This window comes from Phaseolus vulgaris, chromosome 2 (genome assembly GCF_000499845.2).
Source record: "Phaseolus vulgaris cultivar G19833 chromosome 2, P. vulgaris v2.0, whole genome shotgun sequence".
In the NCBI taxonomy this organism is placed as follows: Eukaryota; Viridiplantae; Streptophyta; class Magnoliopsida; order Fabales; family Fabaceae; genus Phaseolus; species Phaseolus vulgaris.
In genome coordinates, this window is record NC_023758.2 from 43,643,584 (window position 1) to 43,659,542 (window position 15,959).

Below are 15,959 nucleotides of genomic sequence, written 5' to 3' on the forward strand. Positions count from 1 at the left end.
AGTAGTAACTAAATTAGAGATCATTTTAAAAACTAAAAAAAAAATTGATTTCTAAATTAGTTTATATTATTGTTAAATAGTTTCTAAATTGGTATGTAATTAGCAACCAATGTTTTAATTACCAATTATTTAGTTTCTAAATTTGGTAGAAAAAACTTGATTGTTAATTAGATATCAATTTAGAAACTATTTAACAATAATAGAAACTAATTTAGAAACCATTTTTTTTTTAGTTTTTAAAATGTTCTTTAATTTAGTTACTATTGCAACTAATTATTTTGATATCTAAAAATTGGTTTTTATTTCATGATTTTCTTGTAGTGATAAAACATATTGAATAATCTACAAATTTTCTTCAATTCTAAAATATGTAGAATCATCAGCTTCTTATTAAAATGCAATCATAATATGATTTAATCATACCAAATACTATAAGTAATATGAGATTTTACATAATTTATTAAAGACTAGGCATGTCATTCTCAAAAAAAATATATCAACAAACTATTTTTGTAATACTAATGTTAAATTTGACTTCACAAAACTAATTTGTCATATTTGGTTTTCTCTAATAATTTATCATACTCTACTACAACTTTCATCCAACAAACATTTATGAGAGATTTTTTTTAAACATTTTATTGAGTATGAGTGACTCCTCACCTCAATTTATTGTCGAAAACCTTTATTTCTTTTTCATCACACAATGTATTTATCTATTTAACCCACTGTACAAGATTAAGAGGGCAAACATCCAAAATTTATGTCGAACCGCGCATTGGTGAACAAAAATTTTGGACTTTTTATAAAAAAATACATTTGATTTTGGCCTCAAACCAAAACCTAAAATATATAAAATTCTCAATACAATATATAATATTTAACTAAAATTTCACTAAAAAAAAAGTCTAATCTAACCTAAAATTAGCTAAACAAGAAAATAACCTAAACTACAATATATTTTATGGAGGAAAAATGTTGCCCATGTTCATTGTTTTCTTGTCCTCCTGCACCAATGGAGATTGATAATTGAAGATATAAAACATTTCATTTATGTTATTACGTAGTAGTCATAAAAGTAAAATACATTCATCCATGTTAGAAGGTGTTACCTCTTTAGGTAATACTAATATCTGTCAAAATGATGACTCTCATCCAATATTTGATGTACACTACAAAAAATCATTAAATAAAAATTATTTGTAGAGACAAAAAATAATTAGTTGTTATAGTGACTAAATTAAAGTTTATTTTAAAAACTAAAAAAATTATTGATTTCTAAATTAGTTTCTATTATTGATTTAAAACATTGGTAACTAATTAGATATCAATTTAAAAACTATTTATCAATATTATAAAGTATTTAAATTTTTTTATAAGAGAACCTTTAGTTTAGTAGTAGGATAATTATCTTCTTTAAAATATAATTTCTATATATAAAAAAAAGAAAGGGATGAGAGTATTACTAGACAAATAAAATTTCTTTGACACTTTAACGGTAAAAAACAACCATTTTATAACGTCTTTAAAATTAAATATTATAGTATAATAAAATAATATTGTTTTAGGTGTTCAGTGGATAAAACTGGTATCATTGTCTAAATTTACAAGTGTTTTAAAACAAAAACATTATACTTTATATATTAATTGCATTCATATTTTTAGGGACATTTTGTTTTCCTCCTAACACTCTTAAATTTCAATTCATTCAATTGATCCGGGTAAAACCATTTAAAGCACAAACTATTTAGTTTCTCATTTACAGAAATGATTAAATAAAAATTAATTTTACGTACTAATTAATTGTTATATTGACTAAATTAAATACTATTTTAGAGAATAAAATTTGTATGTGTCTAAAATAGTTTATATTATTGATAAATAGTTTATAAATTAGTATCTAATTAGTTATCACGATTTTTGCTACCAATTTTAGAATCTAAATAACTGGTAGTTAAACTCTTGATAGCTAATTAGATAATAATTTAAAACTATTTATCAATAATAAAAACTAATTTAAAAATCAAAATAATAAAAACTAATTTAAAAATTAATTTTTTTTAGTATCTAAAATAATATTTAATTTAATTAATATAACAATTAATTAAATTTAGTCTCTAAAATTAGTTTTTATTTCATAATAATTTATAATTTTGTAGTAGTGTTACCTTTTACGATTTATTTGAATAAGCAAAAAACTTTGTTATGAAGCATAAGAGATATTTTAATCCTAATACAAGATACTTGCTTGCTTTTAAGATTTGAACAAAGTTACACATTAATGTTCCTTGTCATATGAACTAACAAAGGTTGACTTTGAACTAAGTGAGAAACCAAACTCCTCTGAAACAAAGTGCAAAAAAAGGTGTAGAATTCAGAACAAAGTTCCAAGATCTGAGTACAAACTCTCTCCAACCTATTACACCATGGTATGATACATAGCTTCCCCTGCATGAAGGGATCTTGAAACCTCTTCTGGGCACATAAGCTAGAGTTGGTGATGGAAAGGAGCAAAAGGGGTTGCAGTTGGTGTCATTTAGAACTTGTAGAATCATCAGAATGTAAGAAGGAGATGGGGCTGTAGTATGTGGTAAAAGGGCTCTCATGATTGTGCACACCTTCATAAGTTGTTATCACATAGCTGGAATCCTCTCTGTCCCTTTCCACCCTTTTCTTCACACTGCATCCTCCACTTGAACATTTGTAGTAGTTCCTGCCATCATTAATCAAAGCAATTCCTTAGTACAAAAATTGTGCAACTGTCTTACACTGTTCAGTCCCATTTGGCATAATACATGAAACTCATGATTTAAATGATGCTCAGTGCTATGAAACAGAATAATTGGTTTAGATTTCAAACTTTCATTGAATCTGAATTTCTAATTCTACCTAAACTTGTTCTTTGTAATGGTTTTTTGTTTTGTCTCTGCTTATAAAAAGTACAAAGTGCAAAGGAGTAATTTAGTTTATGACACTATAAGTATTTGTTTTTACCTTAGATTGGGATTGCTCTTCACGGACTTCTTACCATACTTCCTCCACTTGTATCCATCATCCATGATCTCAAGCTCAGATTTAGTTCTAAACGCGATTCTTGGACCCAACCTTGCTTTGCTTTCACTGATCTCGTTCTTGCACTTTCTGCATAACATTATTCAGCACAATTAGTGTTGTGTTATGTTATTCACATATCAACCATTCTTCTCTCTTTCAAATGGTCCAAAAAAATATATATAATATTCATTGCACTATACACACACATGCAACTCTCTATATATAATAAAATATATGAAAGAGAAAGAGAGAGAGAAGGCACTTGCATGTTGTTGTTGTTGTTCTTAGAGGTTGCACCAGTGGTGAATCCATGAGTGGCATCAGTGAAAGTGGTTTTTTCCGATGATTCAGTGCTTTGTGATGATGGAGAGTGTCCATGATGATGATCAAGGAAATCATCGAGAAGGAGGTAATCAGAGAGTGCGATCTCAGGGGAAGATGGTGGCATGTTGTGAAGATGATCATGAGAAGGGTGAGGGTTTCCAAAGTAGAAGAAATCCATTCCTAAAAGTGTAGTAGCAGCAGTAGTAGTAGTTGAATGAAAAGAAAGAGCATTTTATAAGAGTGAGAGTTAAAATATGGTGTTTTTATATGATTAAAAAATGATATCTAGAAGGATGTAATCATGGTTTTCCTTATTATGCTTTTCTAGGAACCAACTTTCCCAACTCTTTCCTAGATGATGCAATGAAGGTTCCTCTTTCATTCATGTTACACCACTCTCATCTCATTCCATGACGTCATTGCCAAAAACCCACTATGCTTTATTCAATCCTATTATTTAGTTTTTTTAAATATTATTTTGAAAACTGTAAATTCAAATACATCAACTTAAATTTTTAAAGTTGTAATATATTATATGATTATTAAAATATCAACCCTCTAAATTTTTATTTTTTTTATCGTGATGATAAATTAATAAATAAAAGCCACCAAGAGACATGATGGATTTTACCCTAATTATTAATTAATTAATTAGCAGTTTGGTCTTGCGGTTTCATGGTCTTATCATAAAATCCAACGTTATTAGCTTAACCACGACAGCATATATATAGAAAGTTGTGGGCTTGTGGCGGCTGGAGAAAGATTCTTTGATATGTTTAGGTTCGCTAAAGAGAACAAAAATGATGATCTTGGATTAACCAAAAAGAAACTACAGTTATGTCACCGTGAGTGATGCTTACTTTATTAGATGGGATAACTCGTGTGATGAGATTTAAACCTTGATTTTGTGTGTACCTAAGACCATGGCATCAGTCTTCTTTTATTTTTCTTCTTTCCTTTTGTTTTTACTTATATGAAAGTCTCTCTAACACCTCCTTCCAATTTTCTTTTCGAATTTTATTTCTCGTCTTTTCTCAAAATAAATTCTATCATTAAGAACATAATAATATTGCTATTTCTGGAGGTATTTTTTGGGAGTATGAGAAAATTTATTGGATTTTTCTCTACGTTTTTTTGAAGTTCAGACTCCTCTGGTTGCTGAGTTTTATAGGGTTATACATGCTAGAAAGGAAGCTCAAAAGATGGTGCTTAATAATGTCTGACTGAAATGTGATTCTGTTTTGGTTTGTATTGTGTGCTAGGACCAATGTTTCTTGGATTATTCGAAATCGATTAAATAATTGTCTTAATTACTGTGGGAAAATTAGATTTAGGGTTACTCATATTTTTCGTGAAGAGAATGCGTGTGCTAATAAGTTTGCTAATTTAAGATTTATTCATAGAGAATCTTTTTTAGTATAATAAGCTACCATCTAGTCTCTTATTATAATTCTTTATGAACATGTATAATTTACCTATGTATCGTTTTTGTTAATATATGAGTTTTGGTATAATCTTCTCATATTTTTGTATTTTCTTTATTATTTTTCTTTTTCAATAATATTTTTTTCATGCGATGTCAAGTATCAGTATAGATGAGATGTCAAGTTACATAATAATGCATAATTTATTTAAAAAGAACGTAAATAACTATGAATCATTTCTGTTTAATTATAATTAAATTAATATTTTTCGATTTTGTGAGGTTCGTTGAATTTATATTTTTCAATCAACCAAAAATCATGACAAAGAAAATATATGACTTTTGTTTAAATGAGAGGTTACTCGCTCAAGCCACATATAAATAAATCGTAATGTATATTTAAGTTCATTAAGTTAAAACTAGTGATTTTATCTCGGTGATTGTTTCATATTTTATATATCGTATTTAATTGATATTTAGATCCTTCTAAATTGTTTTGAACTTGTTTTATTACATATTTGTAATCACGGTGACAGTATACACATAATATACAATTATACATGACACTTATTACTTGCGTCATATATTGATTAGGTGAATAAGTTATTGGTTATTAATGTCATATGTGATTGTTGTAATATCCTTACAATAACAAAAATAATTATAGTGTATTTTTCTTAAGGAAAGATCATGTTTAAAATAATAGGCAGAATTAACAAATTTATCAAAATAACAATAATGATATAAACACCCATCACTCAACCTCATAAAACCAGCTCATAAGATTGAGGTTTGCACTCACTTATATAATGAAAGACTCTAATCTCTAGTTGATGTGGGATCTCTAACAAAAATTTTAAAATAATAATAATTATTCTTATCAAAACAATTGTGAGACTAAAGTTCCATGTGCATATTTTCTTTTTCTCTTCTTTTATTCTTATTTGTTTCAATTTTTTCTCTATTTATTATTTCCTCACAAGACGACACACCATTAAAAGAGAGTTTTAAATGTGTGTAATATAAATAAATATTTTATAACATTAATAAAATTTCAAATGATTCAGTTATGTATGTAGTCAAAGGAGGAATTAATGTGACGGTAGCACTGTTCAATACACTTTCACACTGTAAGGAGCTCGTGTGCAGAACATTACTCTCACATTTTTGTCAGGTGTTAAAAAATATCTGATAAAAAAAAGTATTTTATATTTTTCATGATACGAATTTTACTTCAAAAATGAATAATATAAAATTTTAAAATCTTTATCCATTAACACATATTTCAAGGAACTTTCCTTCTTCTTTTAAATGTTATTTTAATTTAAAATATTATCCACTTTTTTTGTTATTTAAAGTGATTATTGTATTGGTTTTAGATTAAAGGGAAGGGAAAGTAGAAGGAAATAGGTGAGATGATAAGAAGATTGACTTGACATAGGAATTTTGTGGTCAATGTGATTCCCACCCAACACAACCAAGCCGTCATCATATTTCTATTCAATTTTTAGTCATAAAAACATATTCTCATCTGCTTCAAAATCCAACGTGGTGATTTAGAAGAAGGAACACACTTAGCAACAAAGGAAGAAATTACCTCGAATGGACTACACTTAATAAATTAATTAATTAATTAAAGCAAGTTAGTCAACAATAAATAAATAAATAAATATTTTTTAGGAATGATTGGTTCATATATTTGGTTCAAATTGAAAAATAGCACTTTGTTGGTGGGCGATTGGTGGAAGGTGAATGGATAGATGTTGGTCACGAGAATGATTGCACTTACTTGCTATTTGATTAATGAAAATATCATTTTTAAGTATATAATATATTTTTTAATATATACTGCATTTATGAATACTTAATATCTTACTCTAATCATTTTATTAGTGTTATTTATTCATACTTTAGCAAAATCATAAATCATACATTCTTTTATGTCACTACTGTGTTAGGGTACATTTGGTAGTAAATATAACATTATATAATATAAGAATATAATAAAAAGTTATAACATAAAATTGAAATTTTAATTAAGTTATTTAAAACTATTTTTATTGATGTATTGGTCCGGAGTTGTTGGTGCACTCCCAGTCAAGTTGTCATCAACATGACCTCATACTCAATTTTGATCAAGACGTCGTTGTGACTAAGATTAAGATTGTATTGATAGGTTCCATATGATTGATCATGCTGACCAACACCACAAATTCAATTACGCTTAAGCAAAGTTAGTGAGACTAATCAGCGGTCAAGAGCTAAGTAATACACTTCTAAACATGACTCAACTCTCTAATATGGCCTAATAAGAAAGGTCCACCAAAATAATATAAATAACACAGATTCCAAGAACCAGCTACGTCATTATACAGTACTGAGCATACCGAGTGTCGAACACTAAATCTGATTTGAGCGTCGGAGTGCCTTCTGAAGGTACCATCCGAGTTTAGACTACGTGAAGATCGAGGAGTGAAGCGAGCAGAGGAAAGGAAGGAGATTGTTTGGAGAGGAATGTAAGTGCAAACCGACTTACTGACCAAAGAAGGGAACAATTTCAATCGTTCTCTAAGCCCCAACCCTGTTCGAGAACAAAAATGTTTTCTATCTATCCTTGATCAATACTCCATCAAGTTGATTAAGGTTGGAGGTCTTATCAACTAAACATATTTTATTGATTGATGTTGTTAGGTTCCTTTTAGACTAAAATATCAGTTGAGATTTTTTTAGACAACATCAACAGTATTTTTTTATCAAGGTCAAACATGACTTGTTGTTACAAACGCACACTACTAAAAATTTCTAATTTACTTACGGATTATTACACATAGATATAAATTTTATATCGTACATAAATTTTATATCGTACATAAATTCAACATTACATACATACTATTAGTCATGGATTTATATATATTGATAAAATATAATTATCTACAAAATTTTACCCACAAATAGTACAAATTGTGAATTTTATAATTTTTATTGTTATCCATTAATAAATTTTCACATGTGTTTATTTATTGATAAAATCCGTCAAAAATAATAATAATATTATTATTAATACCATTATTATTATAAAAATTAAAATTATTAGTATTAATATTATTAATAATAAAAACAATATTAATAATAGTCATCATCATAATCAATTATGATAATAAAATTTATTTAGTGTAATAAATATATATATATATATATATAATTAATGTTGACATATGAAACACAAGTTCAATTGTCTCTGGGAGATTGTTAATAACATTAACAATAAAAATAATAATCATAATACAAATATCACGATAGTTACTTACATATGGTAGGAGAAATTCCTTCAAAATTAAGAAACTCCTTAAAAAAAAATTTAGACTTTACAACTTCCTTTAAAAAATATATCTTATAACAAACATGAGTAAAGAAAAACAAAGAACAATTAATGGGAAAAACTTAAATCAAAGTTAAGAATTAAGTAAATGAATTAAAATGATAAATCTAACTTATTTTTAAAAAATAAACTTATAAAGTGATATTATTATTTTTATATAGAGTAAGTTAATCTTATCTCTAATCCATATGAATATGAAATAAACATTATCATCCTTTCACATCCAATAAACATCCAATAAGAAGATTTATTAGCTTATTTTTTTTTTTATACTTTGAGTTGGAATTTCTTATTATTAGTTTTAAAACGCTTTGGTTTTCACCCCTCATTTGTCGGTTGAATTAGTACAATTCTCTGTTCAGCTATGCTTTCTATAAGAATAAGTGGTAGTTTGGTGGGTTTTTTTCCTTGCAGTCGAGGGGTAAGACAAGGTGATCCATTGTCTCCTTTACTTTTCTGTCTTGCAGAGGAAGTTCTTAGTAGAGGTCTCTCTAAGCTTGTGAATGATAAGAAGATTTTAAATATGGTCAGTCCGCAAGGTTATCTCACTCCCTCTCATATTTTGTATGCTGATGATATATTTATTTTTTGTAGGGGGGATATTAAGTCTCTTATAAATTTGAGTTCTTTTCTTAAAACATATGGTGATTTTTCTGGTCAATATATTAATAACTCTAAAAGTAGTTTCTTCACCATGGATAATTCTCCAATATTTGTCACCAAAATTCAAAATATTCTTTCCTGTAGTCATGGTTGTTTGCCTTTCAATTATTTAGGAGTACCTATCTTTGTTGGTGCTCCAAAGTGTCGGTTTCTTCAACCTTTGGCTGATAAAGTTAAATTGAAGCTAGCATCTTGGAAAGGTAAATCTCTTAGCATGATGGGTCGAATTCAGCTGGTCAATACAATGATTACTGGATTTCTAGCTTATAGTTTTAATATGTATAAGTGGCATGTTTCACTTATTAAGCAAGTTGAGCAGTGGTGTCAAAATTTTATTTGGACTGGTGATATTCTGAAAAAAGGTATTGCTATCGTTAATTGAGAGAAAATTTGTTCGCCTCTTGAGGATGGAGGCTTGAATATTATTAATCTTCATCATGAAAAAAATGCATATCTTCTTAAGCTTGCTTGGAACTTTGCTTATAGCGACAAACCTTAGTCTTTACTCTTGAAAGCCAGGGTTCTTAAATCAAAATATGAATTTAGAACGGTTTATAGATCTTCCTCTCTCTGGCCTGGAATTAAGCAATTTTATTCTACCATACTTGACTATACTTCTTGGACTGTTGGTACAGGTTCTTTTATTAATTTCTGGAATGATAAATGGTGCTCTACTACTTCTTTAGCAAATATTGCAAGGTTATCTAATGGTGTTAGCATTCCAGATACAATCTTTCAATTTTGGACAAGTTGTGATTGGAATATTCCCTTATCTCTACAGCAAATGCCTCATTTTTTTAATCATATCATGGTTAGAGAGGAACAGGATATTCCTAATTGGATTCTAAATGAGTCTGGTCGTTTCACTCTTAAATCGGCTAGGACTTTTTTCTTGGAACCAGGAGTTCCAGGTGGTTGGGGTAAATTCATTTGGTCTTCATCTATTCCGCGTTCCAAAACTCTAGTACTCTGGAAAAATTTTCATGGACGACTTCCTACAGATCAACATATTCAGAATAAGGGTTTGCATATATGTTCTATGTGTTCGCTTTGTGAAAAGCAAGAGGAATCTATTTAACATCTATTTTTTGAATGTTCTAACGCATTGCATATTTGGAATTGGGTTTGAAAAAATTTTCTTACTTCTCATTTCTCTAATAAGGATGATCTACTTTCTTTTATTAAGAGTGATGGTAGTCCTTTGGTTAAATTGATTAAGCTTGCGGTGATAACCTTTTCTATATGGATGATATGACGTATGAGGAATTATGCTAGATTTCAGGATAAGATTGGGGTTTCTAAGGCTATTTCGATAATTAAAGATTTAACTTGTCTAGTGGGAAATTCATCTAAAGCTTCAATGAAGAATGATATGTTGGACTTCAACGTGATTAAGTTTTTCGGTATTAAGACTCGTAGTGATAAAGTTTTTCGTCCTCTTCCTATTAGATGGGAATTTCCTTCACCAGGCTGGGTCAAAATTAATACTGATGGGGCTGCTAGGGGGTATCCTGGTCTTGCTACTTGTGGAGGTATTTTTCGTGGGAGTATGGGAGAATTTATTGGTGCTTTTTCAGCGTTTCTTGAAGTTCAAACTGCTTTGGTTGCTGAGTTTTATGGAGTTATACATGCTATGGAGGAAGCTCAAAAAATGGGACTTACTAATGTCTGGTTTGAATGTGATTCTGCCTTGGTTTGTGTCGCGTTTACTGCTAGGACTAATGTTCCGTGGATGCTTCAGAATCGATGAAATACTTGTCTTAATTTTTGTGGGACAATCATGTTTAGGGTAACTCATATTTTTCGTGAAGGGAATGCGTGTGCTGATAAGTTGGCTAATTTAGGATTTATTCATAGAGAATCATTTCATTGGTATAATAGACTCCCAGCTAATCTGTTCTTAGAATTCTTTATGAATAGATATAATCTACCTATGTATCGTTTGTGTTAACATATGGGTTTTGGTCTAGTCCCCCCATATTTTTGTATTTTTTTTTTCTTTTTTTTAATAATATTTTTTTTTTCATGTGATAGCAGATGATTGTTGTTACTTGAGGTGTCAGCTTAGCTGAGATGTCAAGTTGCATAGTGATGCCTAACACGAAAACTTTATAAAAAAAAAAGAAAAAGCACAACATACTATTTGTCCTACAGTGAAGTGATGTATCACATGTTATCTTATATAATATTGTTGGTATGTAATAAACAAAATTGCTTTGGATGATAATGTATTAATATAAATATCAATTTTAAATAATAATAATAATAATAATAATTTTATTATTATTATTATACTAAAAAAAGTGTGTTAACATTTTTTTTTATAGTTATGATCCTTAAAATATCATTTTTTTATGATTCTAAAATGCTAAAAATAAAGAAAAGTGAATGTTAGTAATAAATTCTTAACATTTTTTAACACATAAAATTTGTTTAAAATCAGAAAGCATGTGAGTCCATTCTTTTGTTAACAAAACTTATTCTTAATTTTGTATTCCCATTTTAAAATTATTAACATTCTTGATATTATTATAAATATTATTATATATATTATTGAGACTATCAATATTAATATTAATATTATTATTATTATTATTATTAATATTAACCCTAAACCCTAAACCCTAAAAATAACATTAATAATAATATTAACATTAATAAAAGTAATATTTATAATAAAAATATTTATAAAATTTACCTACACATACACATTCATGAAATTCTATTTCATTGGATAAAATTTCATCACATATTTACCAACACCCTCATTATCTACATATCTTTGCTGTAGGTAATTTTTTTTTAGTCAACTGAAATTATTTTCAATTAATGCTAATAACATTTGATTGGATCAATATTCTTCATAATTTATTGTAGGTTACAGGTATTTTAGTTAAAGTTTTCTACTAGGCTATGTTGGTAGATATTTTTCAATTAATGCTAGCCAAAATATTTGTGAAAGTAATTGTTTATTAATAACTTTTATAAGAGTTTTTTAATTAATGTCTTCTATGTTATTGTTTTATCCAAAATAAATTATAATTTTTTTTCTCTAATGTTGACTAAAGTAACTTGTGGAGCCCAATAGGGTATAGAAGACAGATCTTTCATATGTCACACCTCTTGTACTATCCTTTAATTTAAGGTAATGTTTAGGTAAATCAACCTAAATAATAATCTTACCATAAGATCAAAACTATCTAAAAAGGAACCATGAATTTAAAAGAATAAAAATGTGAGAATTGAAAGACACTTTAATAAAAAAAAGAAAAAAAAAATCTAAAATTTCACTCAATTAAGTAGTGTCTAATAAATTAATTCACTTTTAAGTATTGTTGTAGTAGATTTTTTTTTTTCAAAATTAAGAAACTCTTACAAAATTTCAAAGTTTACAATTTCCTTTAAAATCATAAAAATGTTTTTTCAAGATAATAATCATAAAAAAATGTTAGCACACATTTCATACTATATTATTTATTATGTAAATTTGATATCTACATTGATACATTATTGTCCAATACAATTTTCTCCATTATATTTTGACAAGATTATATAAAACACATGTGTCGCATTGATATCACTTTAATATAGGAAAAAACATAATGTTATGTTATATTTTGGTAAGATAAATTAAATTTAAAATTTATTTCCAAATAATAAACGTATTGGTGAGAAGAATAATGTTTAACAGGAATAAATTTGAAATATGTTATTAAAAATTAAAAGGAAAATTTTCAATCAAAATATTTTCTTTTTAAAGTTAAAAAGATAATAAATCAATTTGAAATAGAAAAGGTCTCCTTTAAATAAATGATTCATTTAACCTTGAAAAAGGAAAGAATGGAAAAAATGAAAAAAAAAAAACTGATGTTCAATTAAACATTCTGAGGAAATAAACAATGATGATAGAAATACAGGAAAAAATAAGTTAAAAAAAAAGTGAATGTTTAATTGTTTGTTAAAAAGTTAAAGTTTAGTGATAATGCACATTTAAATAAAATATGAAAAGCAAATATAATTTTATAAAAAATAGGTATTATTTATTAAATTATAGGTGAATGAATATTTACTTCAAAATGAAAAAAGAATGTTAATATTATTTTATTAGAAATATAATGAGGTGGGAACGTTGAGTTCTCTCTTTTCTTTAATTTTTGCTGATGTTGTTTTTGTCACAAATATTTGAAGTGTATTATTATATCATAAATTGAATACATTGGTGTTAATATTAGTGGCATTATGAGAGGAGTTTTGATAGAGTCACGGAGACATTGGAACCTCTTAAATGGTAGTTTTCAGAAAAGACAATAGCAGTGCTGTGAATTAAATGCAAACATCATCGGTTTCTTCAAAGTGTGTGTCAGATGAGACTTTGCAACATAACCGAACTGTCTCAACTGTCCAACGGTGAATCAGAGTAACACCACCTTTTGGTGTTGGATCCAACAATTAGAGGCAACCACGTATGTTTCAAAGTCAACTGAGGAAAAAGGAAAAACATTGGTGATTTGTGACAGAACACCCTTTTTATATGTTAAAAAACAATCATGCTCCGCTGTCACTAGAACGTTGGTTTTGGTTTGCAAATCACATGATACTCTCCTGCCTCCTTCAAATGCAGAAATGAGAAAAAAAGAGAGAGGAAAAAAGCAATTCCCCACAAAGAAGGTTAGCACCAACAACCTTTAAGAGGAATCCAGAACTTCCCTTTTCTCTCATAACACCATTTGTTTCCTTCTTTTCTGTTTTCATTTCGCATTCTTGAGAAAAAGAGAAACTTGTTCTTTCTGCCAACACCCTTTTGAGTCTCCCACATGGATATTTCACAGAGAAAGAGAACTTTGCTTAAGGTCATTGTTCTTGGTGATAGTGGGTATGTATGGCACCTAGTTTCAGCTTTTAATTGTTTTTTTTTTCTGCATTCCAAGTTTTCATTTCTTGCTTTTCTTTGCTTTAATGAGATTGTTATTATTACTTTATGCAAGCTTCTTTATTGATGAATGTGAATACTGATTATTAATTCCATTTTCTTAATCTTCTTTTCAGGGTGGGAAAGACTTCTTTGATGAACCAGTATCCATTTGGCATTTGCATTTACAGTTTGAGAGCAAAAAGTAAATAAATAAGTGAAAATTTGGTAGTTTTTCTGATGTCAATGATTCGCTGTATGTGCATTATTCATTCCAAAATCATGAATGCTGTTGAGCTTTTCACTGTTTGCCTTTTGTTTTGTTTCGTTTTCCCAACGAGTCTCTGTAAAGTCTCGACCCAGTATTGGTGCATGAGTTGGCACTCGCTTTTTGTTGCACACTAGGTGCATGTTCTGCTGTCACTATATTATTGCCTGCATAACACCAAAATTAGTAAAAAGCTGAATACATTTTGCATATTCAAAATACTTTTTCTCAACAATTAGTACCTTGATCTGAACTGACTTAAAACAAAGGCTCAAATCGGGTCTTTGAGTCTTTTTATTACTGAATTTGTGTTTGATACAAAGAATGCAACCAGAAAGTAATCTATATTATAACATTGTGGAACATTAACTTTCAATTCAGATACGTTTATAGAAAATTTAGCCAGCAGTATAAAGCCACAATTGGTGCTGATTTTGTCACAAAGGAGATACAAGTTGATGACAAACTGGTAACATTGCAGGTGAGCAGTTTAAAATGTGATAAAAGTTTTACCCCTTTGGAATTCACACTTGCTTCGTGTCCTAGTACACTAGAAAGGTATCAAAGTTTTCGGTTGATACAATGAAAATGAAATATAATGGCAGATTTGGGATACAGCAGGGCAAGAAAGGTTCCATAGTCTTGGGGCTGCATTTTACAGAGGGGCAGATTGCTGTGTGCTGGTGTATGATGTAAATATACACAAAACATTTGATACACTAAACAATTGGCATGATGAGTTTCTGAAGCAGGTATGTTGTTACTTCATCATATCATCTTTCAGTTGTTCCTAATACTCTCACTCTTATATCTACTCTTAATATTATATTAAAAAGTAAAATTTAAGTATAATTCAATCTTATAAAACTGATTTAAGAAGAAGTTTACACCAACTGTGAAATTTCAACATTATTAGTGATTTTTATCTTTTGTTTGAATTACTTTGTCCTTGAGTTGAAGTCTAACCGAACCAAACCAAGTTAGATAAAAGTCTTTCTTGTTATCCAAACTGAGCAAGCTCGGTTCAAGTTGCTGTTAAACCATGTGAAACCCCTCTAATCTATTCTACATGTTGGTGTTTGACCTCAGGCTGATATGAACGATCCTGAAGCATTTCCCTTTGTGTTACTTGGGAACAAGATTGATGTAGACGGTGGAAACAGTAGAAGGGTATGGAATAATATACACCCTAAATCATTTTTGCAGCAATTATATTTTCATACAGTGTAATCATTGCCTATGATTTTCTATATAAAAATATTTGAATCTCTTCATCTGAGGTGTTTGAAATGGTCACTAGTAGTAGCCCTGCAATTTGTTACAGGTCACTGAAAAAAAAGCTAGAGACTGGTGTGCTTCCAGGGGAAACATACCATACTTTGAGACCTCTGCAAAAGAAGGCTACAATGTTGAGGAGGCTTTTCTATGCGTTGCCAAAATTGCACTAGAAAATGAACACGATCAAGACATGTGAGAATCTTGTATCTGTTCTTATACTACTTAGTGATCTATTTAAATTCAACATTCACACCTTTTTTCTCTTGTTAAGATTACTAGGTTGTAGTGATTCTTAATAAATGCCATACACTTATGCAATCTAATGTTGTTATGTTCATTGCAGCTATTTTCGAGGAATCTCTGATGCAGTTTCAGAAGCAGAACATCGAAGTAGTTGTGCATGCTGAAGTAATGTATTTTACTCATGAAAATATTACTTTTTGACAAGAGCCACCAATTTACAACTATAATTGTTAAATACAATTTTAAAATTATTTCATTTTCAGTAAAATATTATTTATGATATGTTTCTCTTTTAAATTATAATCTAATGTTGATTGTTAACATATCACTACTCTTTTAATTAACATGTTTAATTTTGCACTTTGAAAGAGGATCATTCAATTTATTAAGGTGTATTTATTTTAAAATTTTAAAA

General features: G+C 28.5%; 2 protein-coding genes across 2 annotated transcripts; one reads left to right on the forward strand and one right to left on the reverse strand.

The window, feature by feature from the left end:
* Positions 1–2,222: 2,222 nt before the first annotated feature.
* On the reverse strand, positions 2,223–3,665 carry LOC137812420 (probable WRKY transcription factor 51). The gene is made up of 3 exons (XM_068614386.1): positions 3,321–3,665; positions 2,995–3,141; positions 2,223–2,713 (listed from the first exon to the last, which is right to left on the reverse strand). Exons 1-3 carry the CDS (start codon positions 3,554–3,556, stop codon positions 2,533–2,535), a joined length of 564 nt encoding a protein of 187 aa, XP_068470487.1. The 5' UTR covers positions 3,557–3,665; the 3' UTR covers positions 2,223–2,532.
* A 9,738-nt stretch (positions 3,666–13,403) lies between these two features.
* On the forward strand, positions 13,404–15,841 carry LOC137812421 (ras-related protein Rab7). The gene is made up of 7 exons (XM_068614387.1): positions 13,404–13,719; positions 13,893–13,919; positions 14,405–14,504; positions 14,629–14,775; positions 15,113–15,193; positions 15,348–15,493; positions 15,645–15,841. The coding sequence occupies exons 1-7, from the start codon at positions 13,661–13,663 to the stop codon at positions 15,706–15,708; spliced, it is 624 nt and encodes a 207-aa protein (XP_068470488.1). The 5' UTR covers positions 13,404–13,660; the 3' UTR covers positions 15,709–15,841.
* Positions 15,842–15,959: the final 118 nt, after the last annotated feature.

Bases quoted from the DNA above. Each gene is read 5' to 3' on its own strand.
- LOC137812420 (XM_068614386.1), bottom strand. From the start codon at position 3,556: ATGGATTTCTTCTACTTTGGAAACCCTCACCCTTCTCATGATCATCTT. The intron at 3,142-3,320 runs GCAAGTGCCTTC...AATGTTATGCAG, and splicing joins AAGAACAACAACAACAACAT to AAAGTGCAAGAACGAGATCA. The intron at 2,714-2,994 runs GTAAAAACAAAT...TAATGATGGCAG, and splicing joins AAGAGCAATCCCAATCTAAG to GAACTACTACAAATGTTCAA.
- LOC137812421 (XM_068614387.1), top strand. From the start codon at position 13,661: ATGGATATTTCACAGAGAAAGAGAACTTTGCTTAAGGTCATTGTTCTT. The intron at 13,720-13,892 runs GTATGTATGGCA...TCTTCTTTTCAG, and splicing joins ATTGTTCTTGGTGATAGTGG to GGTGGGAAAGACTTCTTTGA. The intron at 13,920-14,404 runs GTATCCATTTGG...CTTTCAATTCAG, and splicing joins AAGACTTCTTTGATGAACCA to ATACGTTTATAGAAAATTTA.